The sequence below is a fragment of the Acomys minous genome (genome assembly GCF_964271855.1).
Source record: "Acomys minous genome assembly, chromosome: 7".
Lineage (NCBI taxonomy): Eukaryota > Metazoa > Chordata > Mammalia > Rodentia > Muridae > Acomys > Acomys minous.
Genome location: NC_140488.1, coordinates 10,352,478 through 10,379,975, shown reverse-complemented (window position 1 = coordinate 10,379,975; position 27,498 = coordinate 10,352,478). Strand labels below are relative to the sequence as shown.

The following is a 27,498-nucleotide window of genomic DNA, read 5'->3' as shown; positions in this document are numbered from 1 at the left end:
AAATCATGTCTTAGGACAGTGACCTTTGTGAAGGATTGACATGTGTTAAAGCTCTGGGATTTCAAATTGCGTATCTTACCCCCTTTTACTACCCTTTTTACTACCCCCTTTTAGTACCATGGAGTTAAAACTAATGTTATGCTCCCATCCAGCCTATGGTGAGATTTATTTTCAGCCCTACTGGGTTCCTAATATATTGTGGCTACTCCAAAGGCTTCATTCGGTTCAATTGGTCACTGCCTTAAAGCTGGAGTTCCAATAGCATTACCACTGTTCTGGCTGGGGACAGCTGGGAAGGGGAAGCCCAACCATGCCTTTTATCCTAGTCATATGACATCTGCCTGGGGCGATTCACCCTTCCTCTCCCAAGTGCACATTCCCAAGTAAGTATTCCGTGTCCCGTTCCAGCTGCTTCTGTAGTCAGGTTCATAGCCAAATGTAAAAGGCATATCCACCCTTAATAGACCTCACCGCAGTTGCAATGCCGTATTTACAGTTTTTTAATGTGTGTATGTATTTGTATGCACTCATATGGGCACACATATGCCCCAGGACATGCGTGGAGGTCGGAGGACAAGCTCTTTCTATGCAGTCCTTGCTCTCTACCTAGAGACAGAGTCTCTCTTTTTGTTGCTTGCAGCTGGGTAAGGCACACTGACCTGTGAGCTTCTGGACAAGCAGCTCCGTGAGAGCACTTACTTAGGCATGGAAACCCAGCTTTCTATGGATTCTGGGGATTCAAAAATTCAGAATTTCAGGCTTTCATAGCAAAGCCTTTGCCCACTCAGGCTACATCTCCAGCTTCACGTTTACAGTTTTGAGAAGTTGAATTTGGCCCATCTACTCCTGCAATTCGAATGTCACCAATGGCAGGTTTGGGGGGGTTGTTTGTTTGTTTGTTTTGCCTTGCCAATAACTCACCAGCCCTTAGTACAGTGCTTGGCACATGGTAGACATTCAACGAACTTCTCAGTTGGATGCAAGCCTTCTAGATTAAGGGAGCATGGGTCAGGCTGGACACAAACCAATACAGAGGCCAAAAGAAAAAAAGTTAGCCTTGGCTCTACTGTGGAAGGCAAAAGAACAGAGCTCCAGGGACAGGGCACAACGATGTACATAGACAGGTTCCGTGATGCTTTACCGATGTCCAGCTTCCGGTACAGGGTGCTCATAGGAGAGGCAAGGAAATAAACACGCGTTTCTCTCCCCGCTCCCCCACAACAGAATTGTAAGTAAAGTATGAAAGGAAAGTGTGTAGGGCAGGCCTGACCAGGTGTGGTGGCAGGCATGTCTGTAATCCCAACACTAGGGAGGCAGAGGCAGATAGAGCTCTGTGAGTTCGAGGCCAGCCTAGCCTACAGAGGGAGTTCAGAACAATCAAAGCTACACAGAGAAACCCTGTCTTGAAAAACCAAAAAAAAACAAAACAAAAAACAAAAAACAAAACAAAAAACAAAAAAAAAGAAAGAAAGAAAGAAAAGAGAAAAGAAAGAAAGAAAAATAGAGAGAAAGGGATAACATTTCCTGGAGTCCTGGCACACCCCATTGGCCCTCAGAAAATACTGGATGTTCCCACAGTTCTTTCCCAAATAGCATGGTAGTACAGCGATTTACTTTGCTTTCTGGCTGTATGGGTCACACAAGTCAGGGTCAATATGGTCACTATTGTTCCTAGATCAAAGTGTTGAATTTATTACTTTTTTGACCGCCCCTCCCATCCTGACGTCCAGGCTGAGAAAAAAAAAAATCTACTCAAAGCCCCGGCAGGTCTGATAGGGGCCGCATTTTCGACAACCGGAGGCCTTTTCGCGTGTCCTTGCTTCCTCCTCTACAAAAAAAAGGCCTCTAGATCCAGCCAGCTAACCAGGGCCAGCGCGACTTGTCACCACCCTCCGTGCTTTCCCGCCTTTCAGCAAACGCGCGCCTCAGGGCCCACCCTTTTACCCTAGGCAGGTTCCCAGGAGGGCGCATGCGTGAGCTCCCTAGTCCCGAGGAGGTGAGGGCGGAGCCGAAGGGGCGGGGCCCACGGGGGAGGGGGCAGTGCGTGTCACGTGACGTCGTTTGACTGTTTACAGGAGGCGCGGGCTGAGCCGACCGCCTCAGTCAGTCAGGCGCTCGGCAGCGTTTCGGTTTCACTTCCGGTGAGGGGCCGCGCCTGAGAGGGCGGGCAGTGAAGCCAACGGACGGCGAGCGCGGGCGGTGGCAGTGACGGCGGCGCCGCTGCCGGGGGGCGTGCGGTAACGCGGCGGCGGCGACGGCGGCTGGGCCTCGAGCGCCTGCAGCCCACCTCTCGGAGGCGGGCTCCTGGCGCGAGGACGGACGAGAAGATGGAGGAGCTGGTGGTAGAAGTGCGGGGCTCCAATGGCGCTTTCTACAAGGTAACCGGCTACCGGACAGGCCCGGTCGTCGGCCTCCTTTCCCTCCCTTGTGTCCCGGGAGGCGGGCAGGCCCCGCGGGCGCGGCGGGCTGGGGGTTGTGAGGGTAGCGGCGGACTCGCGGCCTGTAGGCAACCTTAACGCTCCGACCCTCGCCCGAGGCCCCGGCGCGCGGGGCGGAACGTGAAGGGAGCGCGGGGGAGCTTGAGGGAGGTTGAATGGCCAAGTTCGGCGAGCGGAGCTGGAATGCAGGGGCCAGGAATCCGGCCGGAGGGCCGGTGCCGCGTGAGGTGGCGGCTGTGGCGGCGGCCGCGGCGGCGGCGGCGGAGGCTTAGTCCTCCTTTCCCAAATAATCCGCTCCCAGTGGGTTCCGGGCCTGACACGCGGGGAGCCGTGAAGGAACTGGGGCCGCCTCAGCCTGGCCGCCGCTCGCCTTGCCCGGGCGGCCGGGTCGGCCCTTGGCAGTCCTTGGCCCCTGGTTTTTGGTCCGCAATCCAGACTTTGGAGAGCTCCCCCGGGCTAGGGGTGTGGAGGGAGTAGTAAGAAGCGGTACTCAGCCCGGAATCACAAAGGCAAGCTGATTTTTAGTGGCCTCTCTTTGTGAATTTCGAAGGAGGTTTTTAGACCTAAAAGTTTCCGAAAGACCATGGCATCTAAAGAGAGTCATTATAGATGCTGGCCAAAGGGACTATCCACGGCCCCCCTAACCTCTTTCTAACTGGGAGAATTTCAGGGAAAATGCATGCCTTGGCCTCTTAAAAATATTAGCAGGTCTGCTTATTTAAAATTGTTCTTTGTGTTTAAGTTCTCAAGCACCCGAATATATGCCACCGAACTTCGGAAAATTAGCTGGGACTATATAATTGCTAGTTAATTTTACCAGGACTGTTTGGAATATTTTTCCTGTGTTCTGAAGTGCATCAACTTGGGTATATTCGCTTTGACTTTTGCACTGTCGCAGTGGACTGTATTCTTGGGGTTTTAAAAAGACATTCATGGAATTACTGAGGCTTTTTATGCCACTGAATATCAGGTAACATTGCATATTTTTAAAGAAACCTTAAAATATATCTACTGTAATGTGCTTGTTGAGTCTGCATAAATGCAGATCTAGCAATATAATAAATTCTCCTTTTTAAATGTTTATAACCTCTGTAAGGCCTCACTTCACTAGAATATTTTAGTAACAGAAGCTGCACGTGGAAGGAAGCATGGAAAAAAGCTATTACCATTGTCCAACAGTTTTAAGTTTATTGTAGACTAACTTGGACATTTCAAACGGGACATACTTGGCTAAACTCAGGAAAATGACCTTAATAAATTATACTTTTACCAAGTTTATAGACACATTTAGAGGAAGATAAATTTCATGAATGAGGGAAATTTGTAAAATACTAATTTATAGTAAAAATTCTTTTGTTGTAGTATAGAATGAGACATAAATAACACAGCATTTATGTTATTAATTTTACCAGTGCATTTTTTCAATTTGCTGTAATAAAAAAAAATATTCCATTTACTTTTGGTTAGTTTACATTAGAAGGTTTCTAGGTTCTAGAATGACAGTTTTAGTTGCTAGAGTTGGGGCACCAAGACACAGATGACCAAGGGATAATAGTTAAGTAGTATTTTTGTTCATCTCTAATACCAGCTTAGATTTGAGTCCACTGTTAGTGGCTTTTAGTGAAGTTGGCTTTCCATCGAGGGCAAGTAGCACATCCTACTCTAGGGGATTTATTGGCTCCACTAATTTTGCTTACAAACTGACTGGAATATTTTTTTAAGTTCTCTCTTTTCTATATTAATCACCTTGTTTTTTTCCTTTGCTTTGTTTTTCAGTGACTTCTTAATTTGAAGGTGAACAAAAATAAATGGGTTGTGGATTATTCTTTTATTCCTTGGATGGGCATGTAGTACTTTTAAAATTGCTAATATATTTAAGTTTTTTTTGTTTTGTTTGTTTGTTTGTTTCAACTAGTCTATATTAAGGGAAGGGCTTTGTCTATACTGAAATAGGTTTAAATTTTACATCACTGAGAGCATTGGCTGTGAACAGGAAAAATAAAGTAGGAGCATGCTGAGCTATTTTCTGGTGAAATAGATGACAAAGATGAAAAAATAAAGACCATTATGGAAAAACTGGAGACCTTGTTTGTTAAATTGATAGAAATAAAAATTTAAAGCCAAGTAAGTCAAATAGTTATCCATATTAAGTTTGCAAAATAACTATGTAGATAGAACATATGCTAGGAATGATTTGATTCTTTAAAAGATCACTAAAGCCAAGATTTAAAATTCACAGATCATGCATCTAGTGTGCTAAAGGCCAACCAAGTCTATGTTTTGGGAGGGGTTTGTTTTGGTGTTTAATTTTTAAGACTATTAGATTTACTTGTGACTGTGAGAAGGGTGAGTGGGAGCCTTTGTGCATCCCTTGTCACACTTGTCAGAGGACAACTTGCAGGGGTTGGCTGTCTCCACCATGTGGCTACTGGGGCTGGAACTCATTTCTGCAAGCCTTTACCTGATCAACCATCTCAAGACGAGACCCTTTTTTGGTGTTTATTTTTAAAATTGAAAGTTAGACTTAGTGATCACAAGAGCCTTTACTTTCAAGCTTTGATACTTATTTAACCTAGAAAAAGTTGGTCACATGTACTAGTTTTTGAGCCCTTCAGGCATGTTATTTAAAATATGAAAATACTTTGATTTGTATCTCATGATTTTACAAAGCATTGCTTAAACTAATAATGTTGCAGTACATTGCAATATATTCTAGGGGTATCTGCCCCTATGTAGAGGGTGTGTGTGTGTGTGTGTGTGTGTGTGTGTTGCAGTTTGGGTATGTTGAGAATAATAAAGAATTAACTTCTCTTGAGAAGTAGAATGTGTGCCATTCAGATGTGAATGCGAAGATGTCTAGGTTTTGTATTCTAGTATGGAAATTAGTAAATCACGTTGGAGACATGATACAAGACTTTTTCATTTCAAACTACTACAGCTAATATCTAATTCATACTTTTCTATAATTCTGCAAATTCACAAATATACTTAAATATTTTAGTTTTAAGTTTGCCATTTGAGAAAAGACTCCCATTAGCTGAGTATTGTTACCATATGCAGTAGTTAATTAATATACAATATATAGTCAAGACTTTTAAAATTCTAAATGGTGGCTCACACCTGTAATTCTAGCCCCTGGGAGTCAGAGACTGGTAGATCTCTGAGTTTCATGCCAGCCAGGGCTACATAGGAGACCCTGTCTTTAAAAAAAAAGTTTTAACAAAATCTTTAGTGCCCAGCATATCATTTTAGCTACACTGACTAGTAGAAATAAATATTTTGCCACAAGTAAACTTTCACAAGCTTTAGAAATGTATATGCCTAGGTAAATTCAAAGAAATGCATATTCATGGCTTTCTCTGAAATCCAGCAAACTTCAAGTATGGGTGTTAATTTACATGTTGAAGAAAGAAATGATGTAAATCACCATATTTTATCCTCCCAAATCTACATACCCTTTCTAAGATTTAGTGTCTTTTGATCTGGGATTGGAAATCAGACTTTTGACAACGAAATTATGAAATTTAGCTTGAAGAAATAAAGTGGATTCTATTTGCTGTCCACTTTTCAATTTTATTATACTCTTTGCTCTTATTTGTTACTATGACATTGTCCTAATTAGCATCCTATAACTCCAGTTATCATACAACCATTTTTAACTGTGAACACACAGATGTCATTAATCTCCAGTTTTTGTATCAGTGATCTTCTTTATTAACCCTCCTAATTTGAGATAGTGTCCTGTAATATTTTTCTATATATTCCTAATAAGGAAAAATAAAGTTAGAAATCTTTGACCCTGCTCTGACACTGCCTTTGTTACTTACCCTAGGAACCCACTAAACCTGAAAAGCTATATAACTTACATGAACAGTATATAAACATCAGGAAAATAAGTCAGTGGGTACTATTTTCTTTGTACTTGTGTTGTCTTTGGTTAGGGTGAATCCTGTTTTTCTTAGAATAAAAACTCATTGTATGTATGAAGCCTTAGGTTTGAAACATACCTTTTATATGCCCCTGTAATTTATCTCTAGGAGGAATATATTAAAATGCTTTTAAGCTTTTTCTGCAGTACATATTCTGTCATAGGTCTCTACTGATAATGTAATATTTCAGTGGCAGTTTAGGAGGCTACATTGAAACTTTTTATAAAATAAAAAGTGATCAGTTCATTTCTGTTTCTAACATAGTTTGTTAACTTTTTAAGTTCTAATTTATTTTACATGTATGAGTGCTTTGCCTACTTTATATCTATGCACTAAGGAAGCTAGAAGCGGACATCAGGTCCCCTAGGGATAGATGTGCAGGTTGTTGTGGACTAGAATGTGGCTGCTAGGAATTAAAACAGGATCCTTCGGAAGAATAGCCAGTGCTCTTAAGCATGGAGCTGTTTTCTAATCCCTAGTTTGCTATCTTAAAACCTAAGCTATGTGAAGAAGTCATAATAGAGGAATAAAAGTTTACCCAAATAGGATTCGACTTTCTGTATTTTGTGCATCGATTTAATAAAATTATGTTTGATTAGATAGTTCTGGTTATTGTATATCCTCAGGAGTATGATTTGGCCAATTGCCATTAATTGGAACATACTATAATGCCATAAAATTTTCTGTGAACAACCTTCATGTGTTTGGTCACTACTTTATTTATTTTTTATCGTCCTTTTTCAAACTCTAAAATCTTTTTCTCCACAGAATCAAAGTAACCATTTAGTATTTAGTAATTTTGTAGAAATATTCCTTTTTCTTTTTTAAGCCTTTATTTGACCTTTAAGGCTTTCATCTAGTTTTCCAAATAGCAGTCTGTGGATTCTGTCATGATTATGAGTGGCCAAATCTCATCTCTCCTTAGGAAAACATGAGCAATATTGAGTGGTTGACATCCATTCTATGGAGAACTTGAATCTTTTTAGTCAAGTCCTAAAGAGTTTCTGGTTTGATAGTCCCATTAAAGCCTTTTTAAAAGTGTAGAGGGAGAATGTAACATTTATGGTTCTGTATCTTTTATGGAAATTACATATGTGTATAGTTTTATTACAACTTTAAGAGGCTAATCCATGTCCTTACTTTTAAAAATGAGGAATCTGAGATTCTCAGATTCTGCAGCTATTATGTGATAGAGCCAAGATTTTGAGCCTATATTTAATTCACAGCAAAACTCAACCTCTAAGTTCTCTGATCCCAGTAATAGACCTACCTGTCAGATGCAGTGAAGCTCTCTTTGGGCATTCATCTAATATGCCTTTGAATATATCACAGAAATCTTCTCAGCCTATCTTTTTGTTGTTATTGTTGTTGTTGTTGTTGTTGTTGTTGTTGTTGTTTTGTTTGCTTGTTTTTGTTTTTTAATTTTTATTTGAGTAATTCGGATTACATCTAATTTGTTATCCCCTCATGTGTATCTTCCTGCTCCCCCTCCTTCCCTCTTTCATCCTATTCTCCTCCCCTAGGTCTGTGACAGAAGGGGACCTTGTCCCCTGCTATAAGATCACAGCCTATCAGGTCTCTTCCAGATAGGCTGCTTCCTCTGAGTGTTAGCAGTTCTCCCCACCAAGGGGAAGTGGTCAAATAGGGAGTACCAGAGTTCATGTCAGAGTCAGTCCCTGCTCTCCACACAGCTGTGGAGAATGTACTGTCCACTGGCTAGATATGAATAGTGGTTCTAGGTTTACTGCATGCACTGTCCTTGGTTGGTACAGCACTTTGTACAGACCCCCCCTCCCCCGCCGGGTCAAGATCCATCAGCCTTACTGGTCTTCTTGTAGGTTTTTAAGACCCTCTGAATCGTTCTATTTGCCCATTCTCCCTTAACCTCTCTCACCTAGAGTCCCAATAGGAAGCCCTAGTATCTATCCCAATCTCCAGCTAAGTGAAGGCTTTCAGGGGACATCTCTGTTGGGCTCGTGTCCAATTATAAGTGAGTATATGCCATGTGCATTTTCTGGGTCTGGGTTAACTCACTCAGGATGATCATTTCTAATTCCATCCATTTGCCTGCAAATTTCAGGAGTTTGTTGTTTTTAATAGCTGAGTAGTATTCCATAATGTAAATGTACCACAGTTTCTTTATCCACTCTTCAGTTGAGGGACACTTAGGCTGTTTCCAGGTTCTGGTTATTACGAATAAGGCTGCTATGAACATGGTTGAGCATATGTCCTTGTGTGGTGGAGCATTTTTTAGGTATATTCCAAGGAGTGGAATAGCTGGGTCTTGAGGTAGCCCTATTCCCAGTTAGCATATCGTTCTTTTTACAAACACCAATTTAGCATGATAGGAAAGAATCACAGCAAAATGTTTTCCATGTTAGTACATTAGGCAATAGTTCTCCAGAGGAATGTAGTGAATGAGTTGAGAGAGGCAGAGATTTTAAAAGTATCCTTAGAAGAAGGATGATGAGAGCACATAGAATGATATGGAACCTGTGGAAGGAAGGTTTGCTAAAAGACTTTAGAACTGACAGGATGTATTGTCTTCAGTGTGTGTGCAGACGAGAGTCCACTGATGAGATTCCTTTATTCTACTTAGTAATGCAGCAACCAGAAGGTATTAAATGCTTTCTATATTCAGCTAATATGACTAAAATGACTGATTTTGAAACAGTCATGCAAATATCTATGCATAGATAAGCCTCATCAACTCAGAGGCAGTGGCCCTGTTGGGATAGGATGATTGCTCAAACTATTTCTGACAGTTTTCATCCAGAATTACATTCAAGGACTGTGAAAACGAAAACATTTTTAGGAAATAGGCAAATGTACTGAATGCATATGATTAAACTGGATAATAATTTAGGCAAGAAGGGAGAAATAAGAATATAGCCATATAATCTATAGACATGTAGTCTGTAGGAAATAGGCAAATGTACTGAATGCATATAGTTAAACTGGATAATTTAAGAAGGGAGAAATCAGTAGGATGTGCTACAGTAGCCACTGGGCCATCCATAGCTCTTGAATGGGGCAGATGAAAAGGTGATTGAATTTAATCGTAATGAATTTTAATATAAATAGCCACAGGTTACACTTCTGGTTAACATAGACAGTATAAAATGGCAAAGACCAGTTTTGAAAGACTTTGGTTTACAAAAGACAATTCTCTGCCTGACTGTACCAAGGTTCAGTTTGCTGACAAAAGAGTTTACATTTTAAGTATATAATGCACTGTAAAGAACTAGCGATGTTGTGTTGTTGCCAAGGCATGCAAACATCATACAGCTTTCAGCAAGGACGGGACAGAAACAGTTTCCTTTCCTTTGTAAATGAAAGAAATGAAAGTCTTAATTTTAGTTGGGAATCTAAATCTCCTCCAGAAATATATTATTAACTTAGTATTAGCTATTGTGTGGGGACAAAGAACACCTGGGGATGAAATGGATATTCTTCCCCTTCTCCATAATTTTATTGCACAGTATATAAAATCAGTATCCTGAGTGAACATTTCTCACAACTTTTAATTCTGAATCAGGCATGTTTGTTGTTGAATGGGGCAAACAATCCCTTAGCACACTGGAAGCATGCTTGCTTATGAAGTAGGGTATATTCTAAAGTATTATGAATTATATTAAACCAGAGATGTTAAAATATGCTATAGAATTTGTTGTTGCTGCTGTAGAAATTTTAATAATTTAAATATATCTGGGAAATAAGCAACATCAGATGGATGGGAAGAAAATTTGGATTCATCATCATTTAAACCTGTAACTATAAGTGTGTGTGTGTGTGTGTGTGTGTGTGTGTGTGTGTGTGTGCGCGCGCGCGCGCGCGCACGTGCTTGTTCCCTGCAGTTTTTTACCTCATATTCTACATTGCTGGAATTTCCAGCTGGAGTCTCCATTGTATCATTAGCTTCACATAATCATGCAGAGGCTCTCTTAAGAGACTTTTATCCCTGATACACATATTTCTCACCTATCCTCGAATATTTCTTTTGCAAGTTGGATGGAAATTTTTGTAATCCTTATTATACCTGTGCCATATTGTTGAAATGAATCCTGGAGAAATAACTTTCTCTGTCACCTAGTTTGAGCAGGTTCCCTGGTGCTGCTGTGTTCTCAAAGGAACATTTATTGCTTGACTTATAGATAGCCATCCCACCCCTATTTACACCCACACCATGGGTTAAAAACACTATTCTTCCTTCATAGCCTCAGCTTTCTTATTGATGGTTTTTTTTTTCCAATCTCAAGCTGCTTTTCATTGTCTACATTTTTATTCTTCTCCATCTTCCCATGCCTTCGGCTAATTCTTCCTTAGACTTTGAAGAGTCAGTAGAAACCTTACCTTTCCAGTATCTAACAGTGCCGCCAATAAACAGACTCACCAGGGCTGGGAGAGGAACATCTTAGACAGCAGTCCACTTAGTAGATATTCATCGCATTCATTTTAAGTATTTCAAAGATAACAGTACATAAACTAAATCTAACTTAGTGGTAGTTTCCATCTGAATTAAAACCCAAAAAGCAAATAGAAGATAGACAAGTGAAAACTGGGGAAGGATAATAGAGCATTTATGGAGAAGTTACAGCTTATGTTTACTGCTAGGCAGGTGGTTCTAGAACAAGTTTCTTAACTTTTAATAATGTAGCCTAAAGTGTACCTCTAAATTCATATTCAATACCGAATGTAATGGGCAGTCTAGCTATTTCTTTGAGATGCTAAACTCTTGAGACAATTTCTTTTTAGTTTAGTGTTGTAACTATTTGTATTCCTAAAGCCTAATATATAGTACCTGACAAAATAGATGTGGTAACTAAGTGAACATCAGAACCTGATTTCCAATCAGAGATCTGTTTTATTCTTATATATCTCTAAAATTTACTTTAAATGCTCTTCAAGCTTAAAAGTTAATTTTTTGTATTTTTCTTGCAGGCATTTGTAAAAGATGTCCATGAAGATTCTATAACAGTTGCTTTTGAAAACAAGTAAGTCTCTCACTATATAAACTTAATATTGAGGACTTTTAATGTTTTGTACCCATTCCTTTTCTTCACACTTTTAAAAGTGAAATCTGGTTTGAGTGTGTTATCCTATTACCAAACAAGAAGTTCTCAGTGAGCTCAGTATTAAGTCAGTGGAAGACCCTCTTGCTAATGACTTCATAGGTCCTTAATGTAGAATCTTGATCATCCCTTAAGTCCATTTGATTATGAAAACAAAAGGCACATTCTTCTCTATTATTAGATGACAGTTTAAATAGGATTATTTGTAATTTTATTAAAAGTTGAAAATATGGGAATTCATGGATGTTTACAACAAAATTATGCTTGTAGGTTTTACAGTATTTTTTAATTATATATTGAAAAATTTGTTTCCTCATTAGGGTACTTTTATTTTTTATATATTTTAATCAGTAATAATGGCAGGTAATCCTTACTGCTTTTTGTTTCTAGATCATAAAACAATACTTAAAAATCTAGGAATATGGGGTATGTGAAAAAATCAAATATCGTGTTATAAACGTACAGTTCTCTAATAATGATTGTATATATCTGAGAACATACTACACACCCTTGAATTGTACATTTAAGTTGGTGGATTATGTGATTTATAAATTATATCTATCTCAAGTCAGGATTTGTGGATATCTGTTGACTTATGAATACACTTGAAAAGAGTAAAATTAAAACAACAGTTTTTTTTTTTTTCATCATAGCATTCAGGAGGCAGGGGCAGGCGGAGTTCAAGGCTGGCCTGGTGTACAAAGTGAGTCCAGGACAGCCAAGGCTACACAGAAAAACCCTGTCTCAAAAAACACAAAAACAAAAACAGCTTTTTTATATACCTATTGATAACTAGTGACTTTTTAACATGTTATAAATTCTGACTCATTTGTCCTCTTATACAATAGTTCTTTATAAACAGGAAAAAAGGACAAATTGACTAAAATGTCCTGAATTAAAATAGAGGCATTTTATGAGGCTAGGAAGATTACTTAGCAGTTAAGGATGCTTGCTGCTCTTACAGAAAATTGTAAATCAGTTCTTAGCACCTGAAACTCTACTTCTAGGATATCTGATACTCTTTTCTGGGCTCTGCACATGCACATGCACATGCACAGGCACCAGGCATACATATAAGCACATAAATTTTAAATAAATGTAAAAAAAATAGGTGTTTTGCACAAAACAGATCTCAGTGTTTTCTTATGAAAAAAGTGATTGCTCCCATTATTGAATCATCCAGTATCTATACAATTTGTTACTTAGTATTTTATGTCTTTATACGTTAAAAAATGGTGTCTTAAAGCTATTCTATATTATTTTAAATGTAAAAATATAGACAATTTAATTGAACTCCTGTAGGCTGTCTCCATTGGGTTTCTGTGGTTTAGGAGACACCCCACACACACACCAACCCAGTCCATGCTGATACATCATACCAATCAGCATCCAGCTACCCATGGCAAGAATTGACCACTGCGTGGGATCTAAAATTTAAAGGGGTAAAAGTGAGTTGAGAATTGCTAATGTGCTGACTGCCTTTTTGCTTGGGAAGTAGAGGACAGACAGTTTCTGTGGTTGGTGAAATGTCATCTGAATTATTTTGCAAGTAAAACTATGTTGATAATATTACTAACAATTATCAGTACTAATTTAATTTCTGTTGTGGACTTAGGTTTTAAAAGTCTTAGAGTTGAAATTATTAGAAGAAAACCCTTTCAATAATACTTTTGATCTGTTGTGTTTAGAAAAATTATGTGTGGAAGCACAAGCTGCTATGCTGCATGTAGACTATTAAAATGTCGGTGCATTGCCATTATGCACTACTCAGCAAAAACTGGCCATTTGAAGGCATTTGCTTCTTTAAACAAAGAAAAGTCACATTTACCCAGAGTTGATTACAGCATGTTCACTGTTTGCATTATACACTGGGAACATAACCAAATAATGATATTTTGGTTTTTTGTAGCTGGCAACCAGAGAGACAGATTCCATTCCATGATGTGAGATTCCCACCACCTGTAGGTTATAATAAAGATATAAACGAAAGTGATGAAGTTGAGGTGAGTTCCTCTAGCCATGAAATAGCTAAGGACTCAAAGCATCTGTGTATTTAATGCTCTTGGAGTTTTAACATATACCTTGCTTTTTAACAGTATTTAACCCACTTTGAGTGTTAGAGTTGAAGTGGGCATATTTTTTTGAGTATCCCTTTTAGTTAGTGATATGAGATGTTAAATGGTGCTTATAATTGTCCATTTAAACAACACTCAGAATATCTTGTCATTGTCCCAAGTTTCTTTACCCATTAGTATACCTTTGCCCCATCTCTAAATCTTTGTTTAGATAATACTTTTTTCACTTGTTACTATTGTTAAATATGACTATATACTAACAACTATCATTTTTTAAGCAAAATGAATTTGAAAAATAGTTTTACAAAGAAAAATAAGTAATAATTTTAACAAGGCATGATGAAGAATGCCTATGATCCCAGTATTTACAAGGTAGAGGCTGGAGAATCAGGAGTTCATAGTTCATCAATGGCTACATAACAAGTTAGAGTGTGCCAGTTCTGCATGAGATCTTGACCTCCTAAAACTAATTTAAGAAATAATTCTAGGGGCTCGAGAGATGACTCAGGGGTTAAGAACACTTGTCTGTTCTTCCAAAGGTCGTGAGTTCAATTCCCAGTAACCACATGGTGGCTCACCATCTATAATGTGCTCTGATGCCCTCTTCTGGTGTGCAGGCACACATGTGGGCAAAATACTTATACAAATAATAAATAAATCTTCAAATAAAAGGAGAAGACAAAATAATTTTAGAACCAGGATGGGTAGCACATGCCTTTAATTCCAGCACTTAGGGGACTGAGGCAGGTGGACCTCCACTAGTTGGAGGCCTACTAGGTCTTATATAGTGGGTTCTAGTATAGCCAAGTCTACATGCAGAGACCCTGTTTCAGAAAACAAATAAATAAAATTAAGTAATAATATTTAATAGGCTAGTAGCCTAAAATTTATTTTCGTAGTACTGCATATTTCTGGGGTTTTTGTTTGTTTTTGTTTTTCGAGACAGTTTCTCTGTGTAGCTTTGGCTGTCCTCGACTCACTTTGTAGACCAGGCTGGTCCACCTGCCTCTGCCTCCCTGAGTGCCAGGATTAAAGGTGTATGCCATTATACCCAGCTACCTGGTATAAGTGTATGTGTGTGTGTGTGTGTGTGTGTGTGTGTGTGTATTTAAAACCTGTATCTTTTATATCACATGTATAGCTCAAATACCCTTTTACAGGGCATTCATTTACCATTGAGCTCTTGGAATTAAAGGTGCTATTGAGACTTCATCAAAATCATTGTCCTTGTGATTCTCTACTTGTTGAAAAGTGGTTTTCCATTATACTTTGCCCTTATACTCACTTATAAATTTTGTAGTCTCTTTTATTTCCTACTTCACAAGCCTCATTTTGAGCTCTTTTAAAAAAAACTCTGCAGGATTTATTATAATGCTTTATTCTTTGTAATTTTATGCATATTTGTAGTATGAAAAAAGCAAATAAATAGACTTGTTAGAGGTAAGCAAAATTAGGTTTGGTCCTTGAATGCTAATTTTCTTCTAAATGTCGAGATACATCAAAACAGGACAGTCTTCTCGCTTTGATGAATTTACATTCTACTTGAAATAGCTAATGTCATGACAAGTGAAAGTCATATGAGAGAAGAAAAGGCTACATGGAAGATAATACAGGCGCAGCAATGATATTTCAGAGTCTAGTCGGAGGTTTCTGAGTGTCCAAAACTGTTCTTCTCTATATAATTTAAATAAGGGATAACGTGTTATTTATTTGCCTAAAAATGTATTTAGTGTCTTCTGGGGTTTCGCTTTGCAAGAGATCTTAGTTGTAAATAGAGATATTATCTAAACCTCTAAAGGCCTTTAGGCTGATGATCTGAGTTAGATCCCCAGAACGTACATAGTAGAAAGAAAAAAGGAGGGGTGTGTGTGAGGGGGTGTCCTCTGACCTCCACATGTGCAACCATACACTTAAGTTAACAAGTAAATAAATGTTTGTTGTTTTTCAAAAACCCTCTGGTAACTACTTTCCTGTAGGTTGCAGACTGTGTAAAGGCAAAGGCCAGTTTATGTGTTTGTTTGTTTGTTTGTTTGTTTGTTTCCATGGCAAGAATTTGGAGGGGTAAAGAAAACCATTTTGTTTTTTCAACTTAGTTGAATAACGGGTAAGGCCCAATGAGATGCATCATAGAACTTACCTGAGGAGCTAGAATGTAGGCACTTACATTCTATTAACACTTATTTGCTAGTATTGTCACAAAAAATTCCATGCTACACATTGCAAATGAACTTTAGGGTGGTTTCCTAAGAGATTATTATTAGAACTGTGTATATGAGCCAGAAAAAATGGTATTCAAAATATTGCCTGAATAGATTTATTCTTTGTCATGGAGAGGAAGAGCCTGAACAACAGTGTAGCCTTCAGAAGAGATGAAGGCCAGGAACCTAGTTGGCTGAGTGCTCAGTGAACTTAAGTGCTTAGTAAACAGGTAGTTGTAGCCATTGTCTGTAACTTTGGACTAGTTTTACTTATCATAATAAAGCAAAATGATGTTGAAATGATTTCAGATACATTTTGTAGCTCATTAAGCACCTACAGAAGAAAACCTACCCATGTTACGGATGTCAGCTTTTGTCAAGTGTCCATGTTAAGTGTACTAAGTATTACTGACATAGAACAGAGAAGTAAGCAAAGAGCTTTTAACAATGAGTTTTCAGGTTGTTTCCAACTATGTATCTTTGTCTAGGTCAGTATATAGGTACAGTTTGGTTAAAGACATATGACATACAATTTCAAAGATATGTAGGGGCTTTTAAAGAGGTTTCCCTCAATGTGTGATGTCTGCTGGTTCTGAATTATGTTAATCACAAATATTCTGTTTTTGTCATTTTTATGTAGGTTTATTCCAGAGCAAATGAAAAAGAGCCTTGCTGTTGGTGGTTAGCTAAAGTGAGGATGATAAAGGGTGAGGTAGGAAAATGCACATTTGTTTATACTGTTTACCTTTTTAAAAACCCAGGTACTACATTTTAATTTTGGTGTCATTTGAATTACTGCCTAGTTTTAAGTCATTTTACGAAAATGTTTTCATTATAAGTTTCATTATAAGTTTACTATATAAATACTATGTGTTTCCATTGAATAAAGTTCCCCTCTTCCCTGAGAGTTTATATTTTAAAATGATAGTAGGAACAGAGCTTTAATCCCAGCACTAAGTGATCAAGTTTGAAGGATCAGGGATTCAAGGACATCCTTGGTTATCTAGTAAGTTGTAGGTTAGGCTGAGCTATTAATAAGGTCCTGTCTCAAAAAAAGAGGAAAAGTTGTATAGGTTCCTGTTCTTTTAAATATGACTAAGAATGACTTGTTTCTTTCTCTCAGTTTTATGTGATAGAATATGCAGCATGTGATGCTACATACAATGAAATTGTTACAATTGAGCGTCTACGGTCTGTTAATCCAAACAAACCTGCTACAAAAGATACTTTCCATAAGATCAAACTGGAGGTGCCAGAAGATTTACGACAAATGTAAGTTGATATACAGAATAAAAAAGAAGGCTAGGGGCTGGAGAGATGGCTCAGTGGTTAAGAGTGCCATCTGCTCTTTAAGAGGTCCTGAGTTCAATTCCCAGCAACCACATGGTGGCTCACAACCATCTATAATACTATCTGCTGCCCTCTTCTGTAAAGCACTCACATGCAATAAATAAAATAAACAAATCTTAAAAAAAAAAGAAGGCTATATTTAAAAAATGCTGAGAATGTGCAAGGGTGTATATTTTTACAAATAGACATTTTAACATACATATGCATATATAGATGCATATATAGGTATACAGGTTACTCATTCAAATGTAAATTTTAAAATAGTATGTTTTTGCATTCAGTGAACTTTGGCAAAAGTAGTTTAGTTACAGTAGTGAAGGGGAAAAGATGAGTATTTCCCTAGTTATATAATCAAGTAAGTCTTGTATTTGTTTAAACTTACTTGATATATGGCTAAAGTGTGTAATGTTCCTCAAGTTCTCTAAACCAATTTTTTTCATAAGCTTTTAAAATTTTGAAAATAACAAAATAATAATTCTATTAAAAGTCACATTGTAGACTACAAAATTTTTTTCCTAACACTTTCCTTTTTAGATAAAATGCTTCCAGAAAAGTATATACTAAGTTTAATTCTGAAGAGGCTTGGAAAAGTCCTGTCTGTAGTCTTTTATCTGGAATGGGTGTTAAATACTTCAGATAAGAGATTGACTTTTAAAGGTCCAATAAGTCTGATGTGAACTTCTACCCTAGACAAATGCCATATTATAATTCAGAATACATAGAAAAAAATTTTTTTAATTCTAGAGATGACATATGCATGTTTATATGTATTCTTTGTTTTAACAGACATAGCTATTTTTCTTTAAAAGAAAAAAAGAACAAAAGAAATTTAGAGACACTGTAGTTTAAGTTTCAGTTTGGCCCACTAAAATACTGAGTTATCTATAAGCAAAATCAGGAATTATATAGAAGTGAGTGATACCCTTATATGTGGCTTATTCAGCATTCTAACCCTACCAGCAATTCCTTAAGAGCATGACTCAAAGCCTGTAATCTCAACACTCATGTAGAGACCACCCTCAGTTACATAATTGAGTTTAAGGTTAACATAAGACCATATCTCAAAAGAGGGGGAAAATGCAAAGTTAGGGCTGATGAAATGACCATAGGTATAACTTGCTGCCACACCTGGCAGCTTGAGTTGGCATCACACAGCGGAAGTGGAAAACAAACTCCAGTAAGTTGTCCCTTTACCTTCACATGCATGCTGTGGCCCACATGTATGCACACACACCATGTGTATGTTCACACATACCATACATGTACTCACACAGAAACACAGGCAAATAAGTGCTTAAAAAATAGGTAGAAGGACAAAAAAGATGGAGGTGGCATAGATACAGTTCCTGTGTATGAAATTTTCAAAAAAAATTTACTTAGCTGCTTTTTTATCCTTTATTTATTGTATCAAATGTTTGCTTTGGCTGGGATGTGGTAGCACATGCTTTAATCCCAGCACTCAGGAGGTAGAGGCAGGCAGATCTCTGTAAGTTTGAAGACAGCCTGGTCTACAAAGTGAGTCCAGGACAGCCAAGGCTACAGTAAGAAACCCTGTCTCGAAAACACCAAAAAAAAAAAAAAAAAAAAAAGGTTGCTTTGACTATTTCAAAGATGTATAAAAAAAGAATATAACTTGTAAATAGCTCTAGTATTTTCCAATAAAAGTTAAATATAAATCCTTGGGTTTTGGTGTAATTCTTTTTCTGGAGGTTTGTTTTGGTTTGTTTTTTCAAGACAGGGTTTCTCTGTGTAGCCTTTGCTGTCTTGGACTTGCATTGTAGACCAGGCTGACCTCAAACTCAGAGAGATCCCCACATCTTTCTGCCTCCCTGAGTGCTGGCATTACAGGCATGTACCACCACATGTGCTTCTTAGTGTAATTCTGTCTATATATTTGTGCTAGTGATTGGTGATCATTCATGAATGATGAGTAATTTTTTTATTTCTAGGTGTGCCAAAGAATCAGCACATAAAGATTTTAAAAAGGCAGTTGGTGCCTTCTCTGTAACGTATGATCCAGAAAATTATCAGCTGGTCATTTTGGTGAGTGTTTTTAATTATCCAATTTTGTTTATTTCATTTGGGGCATTTGCTTTGGTAACAATATTGTTAACTTTGAATCACTCAGTCCATCAATGAAGTCACCTCAAAGCGAGCACACATGTTGATTGACATGCACTTTCGAAGTCTGCGCACTAAGTTGTCTCTTATACTGAGAAATGAAGAAGCCAGTAAACAACTGGAGGTATGTTCCTTTCCATAGCACTGTTGGTAAGGCTGTCCAGAAATAACTGTATGGTTCTCAAATTCAAATATGGGCAGCTTGTTTATTTACTATTTCCCAATAGTTTGAAAACATAAATTGTATAAAATATAACCATGCTAAAGCTTTCATGCCTGTTATTTTGAAATTACATAGCATTCATATATTTCAAGGAAATTTTGGACATTTCATGTTTACCCCAAGTTTGTCAACACTGCTATAAAGTGAGACAATACTTCTTCTATGTAACATGTTATCATTAAAGTATTAGAAAGTATTTAAATATCTTATTCCTTTCATTATATATGTTTATCTCTGTTTAAAGGGGTATAGAACTTCTTCATTCTAATTGGTTGTCACTCTTTAAAACTCCTGTCCTCAGATTCCTGCCAGAGGCTATTTCCCTAACTTACTATTTCGTCTCTTAAGGTGCATTTTATCTACTTTTATTAATCCTCCAGTAATTGCCATTACCATGCATTTATTTTCATTGATAACTATCTAGTACTTCCATCCATTACCATAGAAACTAAATGGATTTTATTTTAATGTGCCAACTCAAGTAGATTGCTATCAAATTGAAGAGTTCCCTCATCATTATTCATTTTGTTAATGGGGGAATCATCAGTTGATATAGTAAAAGAAGAAGGGAGTTTCAATATGCAGTTAAGAAAAAAGGTAGTCGAGGCTGTGAAAATTGTCACTTTCCAACTTGATGTGTGATCGATAACCTTTTAACAGGAAAGGAAGTTTTTACTTTTGTTTGCTAAGTGGCCATTGAGGTCCATTTGACTGTTTTTTGCTCTCATTCTTTCTTGATGTCCCCCATGTTCACACTTTTGTGGTTTGTTTAGTGACTTTCTCATAACTTTTAGGCCACAGCAGCCTTCGTAATTTCATTGTGAGTATTATGAAAATGTACTCATATACCTCTTCTTAAGCATCTAATTCTTCTTGAATGTCTTTACCATACCTTTGGTTTACATGTATCCATAAATTATCAATGGGAAGAAGGAACCAAGCTAATGAATCAAAATGCAAAACCATGACTTCTTGGAAAATCCTAGAAAACTTTGTACACTTTACTACTATCTTTAGAAAAACTATTGTTCTTTAAAATTGCTTACGTTAGATATATCCATCATTCAAATTATGAGGTGTGTTGAATAATGATAAACTAGTATGCATGCCTATTTTCTTCACTACTAATATTAAAGAGGTCCATAAATCCTTTTAAGAAATACCCATTTTTTAACATGAGCCACTAATCTGTATGGTTTTCATTAATGGCATGCTAGAACTAAACATTCAGTTTTGATATGCTACTTAAAAGCAGTGATTATCCACATGTGTGGGGTATCATTGGAACTTAGTTTTGTCATTGCTGACTATTTTAAAGAGTTCATCAAGCTTATGGATCCATATCACAAAGTCTTGCAGACTCTGAATGTATAACTAATACAATTTTGATATTTCTGTATTTTGTAAGTGCTCATCACTTAAGTGCCAAAACACAAACTTTTAGGAAACTTTTCCTTAGATTTTGGGACTGGAGAGTGTGTTGTTTTAGTGCCACATTTAAACAGAAGGAGTTTAGATCCCCCATACCTCATGATATATGATCAAAATGGCACCATTTCTTTTAAATTTTACTAATAGATCTATAATAAAAAGTACAGTGAATAATTTTTTCCTTAAAGATGGCATTTTTAATTTTTTTATTTAAATTTAATTGAGTCTGTCAGACCAAGTGAGCTATTTTTCAAGTGGGAATATTTTGTCTGCTTCTTAATTATTATATTGTGGATATCATTGAATAACAAAGGCAGCCTTGCAAATAGGTTTTCAAAAGTAACTTAGAAAAACTGTCAATAAGCTCTTTCCTGTTAACAAAAAAAATGTTTTAAATGGCACAGACCTTTAGCAGCCTAAAACAAACTTGTGTGTGATTCTAAAATTAGTTTTCAATGAAAGCAATTTATAGGACCCTGATATATAGGGTCAAGATAATTTACATGGCTGACCTAAATGAAATTGTCTTAATAACTGATAAAACATGTTCACCAGTTGTGCATTTCTCTTCAGAGTTCAAGGCAGCTTGCCTCAAGATTTCATGAACAGTTTATCGTACGAGAAGATCTGATGGGTCTAGCAATTGGTACTCATGGTGCTAATATTCAGCAAGCTAGAAAAGTACCTGGGGTTACTGCTATTGATTTAGATGAGGATACCTGCACATTTCATATTTATGGAGAGGTAAATATTTCACCATATAATCCATTTCCCCCCTCAAAGAAGCAAACAGATAGCATTTCAAATGCTAAATCTTTTCTTTTGATACTACACCCCTCCACCCTTCTTTACTAGGATCAGGATGCAGTGAAAAAGGCTAGAAGCTTTCTGGAATTTGCTGAAGATGTCATACAAGTTCCACGTAACTTAGTAGGTAAGTTAAAAAAAAACTTAAGAGACAGTAGAAAAACAAAACTCTAGTACACAGACAGGTTCTATACCAGTTGAATCTCTTTCCATCACTGAAAAGTGTAATCTAATTGCAGATTGAAGCAATCTTTGAAATGTAACCTGTTCCTATAGTGTATAGAAGACATATACTTAAAGATTATATTTTCAGAAGATATACAAGAAGTACTTTGGTAGTTCAGACCTATAAATGGCTGAAAGGATAAATTTTACCTAGTCTCATAGCGTATTTTTGGTATAATAGTATTAGTTTTTTTTATAGTTGGTGATATTTGATGAAATAGTTTTATAATTTGGTGATATTTGATAAAATGATTGCATTCATGTCAGTTATTGCTGAGTTCAAGATCAGGATATATCTTACTTAGATGTAGTAAGTTTGAAAGGTAAATTAAACTCCAAATGTCCTGAGATTTTATGGAGTCATTGGTAGCTCCTCCTTTTAAGTTGAACAATGTTTGTTAATCACCACTATGGTGGGTGTTAGCATTAGGAACTTTTTACTTGCGTTCCCAAATTATTCAGCTAGCTTTAGTAGAACAAACCAAAACCTGGTATAGCTTTATAAGAGAAAATACAAAATGTGTTTTTAATTTATAAGTTAATTTGGGGTATATTGTCTCTTAGTTCTCTTGTAGAAGTTTAAAATGAATAAACTTTATGTGTTTTATATACATAGTTTACAAGATTCATGGGCTACATTTCATGAAAATAGAATTGTAATCATCTTTCAGTGTCATTTAAAAAGCACTAGTAATACTCTAGCATTCAGGAGATGGGATCACAAATTCAAGGATAACAGAGGTACACATAGCAAGGCCCTGACTCCAAAAAAGCCCAAGAGTCATGGAATTTTTTTCTCATTAATAAAAACAGCTTGAAGGTAAGGTATAAATACCAGTGAAATTAGTTTACATGTATGCTACAACACAAGTATGTGAATGGAGTGTTACCAATACACATAGCAGTTGTATAGAAGATGCATACATAGCATAAGATGAAGTGATTATGTTAGAACCATGCTTAGACATATTTGGTAGCGTTGAAATGTAGGTATGTGTAGTACCTAACACAGTTCTGTGCACAGTAGAAAATTATGTTTTATTTTGTTTATTCATAGCTACTCCATTTTATTACAACAGATTTATAGCAAATGGTTCCTTTGGAGTTTGGAAGCAACTGCAGTAATAGGACTAGACTAGATTAGATTAGATTACCAAAGATGAAAGTGACATTATACCTGTAGTCTTGCATTGGATGTAGAGAATGTTTGAAGTTACTTTTCACCAAAAAGCCTGTTGTAATTCAGTGTAACTTGAGTTTTCATTGTGTTTATACTTAGTAATATGAGAGAATTCTGTTTGGGGAAGTCATGCTGTAATACTGGGAATGCTGGAATTCAGAAAGCATTTTTTCCTAAGGTTTGCTGGGCAAAAGTTCAGGGAGATGTCGTAGTTAGAATTTCATGAGTTCTGTAGAGTCTCACCTACTTACTTATTTTCTCTTTTTCACAAACTTTCAGTATGCATACCAATTTATCTTTCTTAAAAAGTTGCTTGTGGCTGGGCATGGTCACACACACCTATCTATATCCCAGCACTTGGGGAGGCAGAAGCGGTGGATTTCTGTGAGTTTAAGGCCAGCCTGGTCTACAGAGTGAGTTCCAGGATAGCTAAGGTTACACAGAGAAACCCTTTCTCGCACAAACAAACAAAAAAGTTGCTTGTTCTTTATGCAGTTTAACAATGAATTTCAGTAGTCAAGATACTATCTTAATAGAAACGTGCTAAAACACCACTTTTCTTTATGCTAATTTATACCTTTATTAAAGTCAGCCTTCATGAATAAATAAGGATTTTACAGAAAAAAAGTGTATGTTTATATATGTATATCTATATTTACTTGCTTTACATTTGAAGAGGAGTTAGAGCAGAAATTATAACAGATTTTAAATTAGGAATCCTGGTTTAGTAGCATGAGTTTTGTCCTCTAACCACTGGCCAGTCCAAAGAGCCACACACAGCAAGAATGTCAAAGCTGTGGCTCTGATTGCAAGAACCATGAATCCTTCTGTAAGATATTTTGCCAGTTTCTTATTTAGAATAGCTGAAAGCAACTTTTGACTTCCTTTTTCACCAATTTTGCCTCAGATGAGGTGGTAGAACAAGCATATAACAGCATTTTAGTCATGTCTTATGTAAGTGGTTTAGGTTCCATGGCTGAGCCCTTGAAATTTGATATAGCTCATATATGGGTTTCTAGAATTAGTAGTGCCTAACTTATAAATTATTGCTATACACTCATGTATGATGGTGGCCATGAAAGCAGTCATGACCCAGTTTTATATATAATTGAATTTTACACAGAGATGCAACCAAATGCTATTTATTACTAGTACTTGATTCTTCTGAGTTTCAACATATATTACTGAAGAATATTTCTAAACTTTTTTATTGTCATTTTGAGTTATCTGAAAGTGTGCTTTGCCTATGAATATGCTTCTCTAAATTGTGACTAATTGTGACTAGTGCATAGAAATAATATTCTGTTAGTTACATTAGCCTGAAGAATTTGTTCCTTTTAGTATTTAGGTAGCTCCCTGAGCTCCCTTTAAACTTAACAACATTTGCCAGTATTCCATACACAATTCTAAAAATAGTTACTATATATAAATTAGGAAATGTAAATCAGAGCTAGATAAAAATTGAAGTTGTCAAGTGAACAAATACATCTATTGTCTTTCTTTTTCTTAATTCTTTTTGTAGAGCTTTACAGAGTGCTAAATACAACAGTCCCAGTAAGCTTAAAGTATACACTCTTCTATAGTTAAGAGGTTCTCTTTGAGTAAGCTTTAAAATTTTTAAATTCCCCAATCAGTTTACAAGTACTAATCAACTGTAGTACCTGACCAAAGGAGTTTAAATAATGACCTAATCAAAGAGACTAATTTATAATTAAACTATCTTCTTCTTCTTAAGAAGCTTCTGTTTTAAATTTTATAATCCAGTATGTATATGTGAATGTGTAAGATAGTTTATAGTGAAGTGTGCTTGTAGGATTTGAGTGGTGCCTTCTTAAAGCCAAGCATGAATTATTTATTTCTTAGGCAAAGTAATAGGAAAAAATGGAAAACTGATTCAAGAGATCGTGGACAAGTCAGGAGTTGTGAGGGTGAGGATTGAGGCTGAAAGTGAGAAAAATGTGCCACAAGAAGAGGTATGTAATAGTGCTAATGTTTCTTGTTTGCTTAGAAAAGTAAGTTTTTGTGTGTGTGTGTCTTTGTGTTTTACTTAATAATGTAGAGGCTCCTGTATTATATGCATGTAAGGTTTTTTTTTTTCTTTTTCTGATTCTGGGAATCAAATCCAGTACTTTTGTGCCTGCTGGGTATGTGCTCTACTATTGAGCATGAATATAAAGCAGTTTTTAGACGGACTATCTGCTTGAGTTTGGTTTGGTTTGGCTTTTGGCTGTTCAACACAGGGTTTCTCTGTGGTTTTTTTTTTGTTGTTGTTGTTGGTTTTTTTTTGCTGTCTTACAACTCTCTCTGTGTAGAACAAGCTGGCCTTGACCTTCTATCTGCCTGCCTCTGCCTCATGAGTACTGGGAATAAAGTCACCACCACCAACCACCCAGTTTTCTAATGCTGGAGTTTAGTTAAGTAATTTTCACCACTATTTATCTTATTTTGTGATCTTATAATAGATAGCCACGAGTTTGCTTGTACAAAGTGTAGATTATAGGTTCTACCATAAGTGGCAATTAATTCTCAATCTTATCTACCTGAACATAAGCTTATTGGTAGTAACCTTTTAAGTAGCTGTATGGATGTGGGAAAGAACAACAAGGTCCGAGATGCAATTGTATTCTCAGGATGCTGTCTAAACACAAGGTCAGAATTTTTATGTTAATTAGCTGTCTTTTACAAAAGATTATTTTAATTTAAGTTAAATCCATTTAGTGGGGTGGTTTTGGGGTTTTTTGTTTGTTTGTTTGTTTGGTTTGGTTTGGTTTGGTTTGGTTTGGTTTGGTTTTGGTTTTTTTGGACAGGGTTTCTCTGTGTAGCCTTGGCTGTCTTATCCTCACTTTGTAGACCAGGCTGGCCCCGAACTCACAGCGATCTGCCTGCCTCTGCCTCCCCAGTGCTGAGATTAAAAGGGTGCGCCACCAATGCCTGGCCCATTTAGTGTTTTTTAACATTTATTTTTTTATTCATTAAAGTGTGTGTGTGTGTGTGTGTGTGTGTGTGTGTGTGTGTGTGTGTGTGTGAGAGAGAGAGAGAGAGAGAGAGAGAGAGAGAGAGAGAGAGAGAGAGCGAGAGAGAGAGCGAGAGAGCGAGAGCGCAACAGAGGAAGAACATAAGAGAGAATGGATCCCTTTGAGATGGAGTTGCAGGCAGTTGTGAGCTGCCTGACTTGGTTGCTGAAACCAAACTCGGTTCCTCTGCCAGAACAGTACATGTTCTTAAACCTCTAGGCCATCTGTCTCTAACCCCTGATTTGGTTTTTAATTGTATAATTTTTTACTCCCTATAATTTTATATATTAAAACCCTTTAATAGTAATCTGTGCTCTTAAACATCATTGTTAATGAGAAAAAGTGAACTTTAAACATTTTGTCCTTAATTTGTTGAATTCTAAGATGGCTTTATACATAATTAAATGGCTATGCTTAACAAAAAAAGTCATTGATACAGTAATGGAACTAAATAATCATAAAATTGGTACTTTTTATCTTTTGTGTTTTATGTTTTTTATCAAGGAAATTATGCCACCAAATTCCCTACCTTCCAGTAATTCAAGGGTTGGACCTAATTCCTCTGAAGAAAAGAAACATTTAGATACAAAGGAAAACAGCACCCATTTCTCTCAGCCTAACAGTACAAAAGTTCAGAGGGTAAGAATTAATTTGTCACCTCTAACCACACTAAAAGTAACTTCTTTGACACAGATTCCACATTTGGTATTTGGGCTGTTTTCTCTGGTTAGATTTGCAGGCTACTCTTATTCTATGTTTTCACATATGATTGATACCATATGAGATTACAAAACAGTAATTCATATTTTTCCATTTATTCACAATGACAGATCTTAAACTGTAAACCTAATGGGGTCACTTTTTTCAGTTGAGGGTGGACTTTTTTTTTCCATGCTGTAACTCCTTAAATTTTGCAGGTGTTGTAAGTCACAGTGTACCTTCAATTAGATATGTTAGTTACTTCTTAAAGCAATATTTTAGAAACTGATTTTCACTATTTGAACTAACCTAACTATTTAGAAATGCATTTAGAAGTCCTGCAGTGAAAGTCCTGCGTTCAGGCTTCTGTGTATCGTTCATTATAGTTAATCACATCACTTGCATTCCTTATACTACTTTAGGTGTTAGTGGTTTCATCAATTGTAGCAGGGGAACCCCAGAAACCTGAACCCAAGGCTTGGCAGGTAGGAAACCATTCCTTGAAAAATACATTTTAAGTTGATATTTTAATGTTTATTCCCCTTGTTAAGAAAGACTACAAATGAGCCTCATGGTTGGGGGCTGGTGGAGGAGTGTTTGTGGGTATTTGGATCCACGGCCCTGCACTAAATCTCAAACAACTTCATTTCACTTAGTAGTTCTTCCATGTCCAATGTCATTTTCTACCAGCCTTTCCCCTATGTCTTTTAGGGATATTTGAGCCCTACTGAAATTC

General features: G+C 36.9%; 1 protein-coding gene across 22 annotated transcripts in view; it reads left to right on the top strand.

Moving 5' to 3' along the window:
* Positions 1 to 2,080: 2,080 nt before the first annotated feature.
* FMR1 (fragile X messenger ribonucleoprotein 1) overlaps positions 2,081 to 27,498 on the top strand; it is a 37,162-nt gene continuing 11,744 nt past the window's right edge. For 9 of the 22 annotated variants that reach the window (XR_014780788.1, XR_014780789.1, XM_084790863.1 and 6 more), the window contains exons 1-12: positions 2,082 to 2,378; positions 11,309 to 11,361; positions 13,349 to 13,442; positions 16,353 to 16,424; positions 16,836 to 16,984; positions 19,012 to 19,105; positions 19,191 to 19,307; positions 21,411 to 21,581; positions 21,693 to 21,771; positions 24,913 to 25,022; positions 26,568 to 26,702; positions 27,185 to 27,247. Coding sequence is in view for 20 of the 22 variants with exons in the window: in XM_084790863.1 (XP_084646989.1) it covers positions 2,328 to 2,378; positions 11,309 to 11,361; positions 13,349 to 13,442; positions 16,353 to 16,424; positions 16,836 to 16,984; positions 19,012 to 19,105; positions 19,191 to 19,307; positions 21,411 to 21,581; positions 21,693 to 21,771; positions 24,913 to 25,022; positions 26,568 to 26,702; positions 27,185 to 27,247 (1,188 nt within the window). In the remaining 2 variants the exon portion in view is untranslated. Of the gene's footprint in view, positions 2,379 to 11,308; positions 11,362 to 13,348; positions 13,443 to 16,352; positions 16,425 to 16,835; positions 16,985 to 19,011; positions 19,106 to 19,190; positions 19,308 to 21,410; positions 21,582 to 21,692; positions 21,772 to 24,912; positions 25,023 to 26,567; positions 26,703 to 27,184; positions 27,248 to 27,498 lie in introns of all 22 variants that reach the window. The other 13 variants (XM_084790869.1, XM_084790873.1, XM_084790872.1 and 10 more) reach the window with 5 other exon arrangements.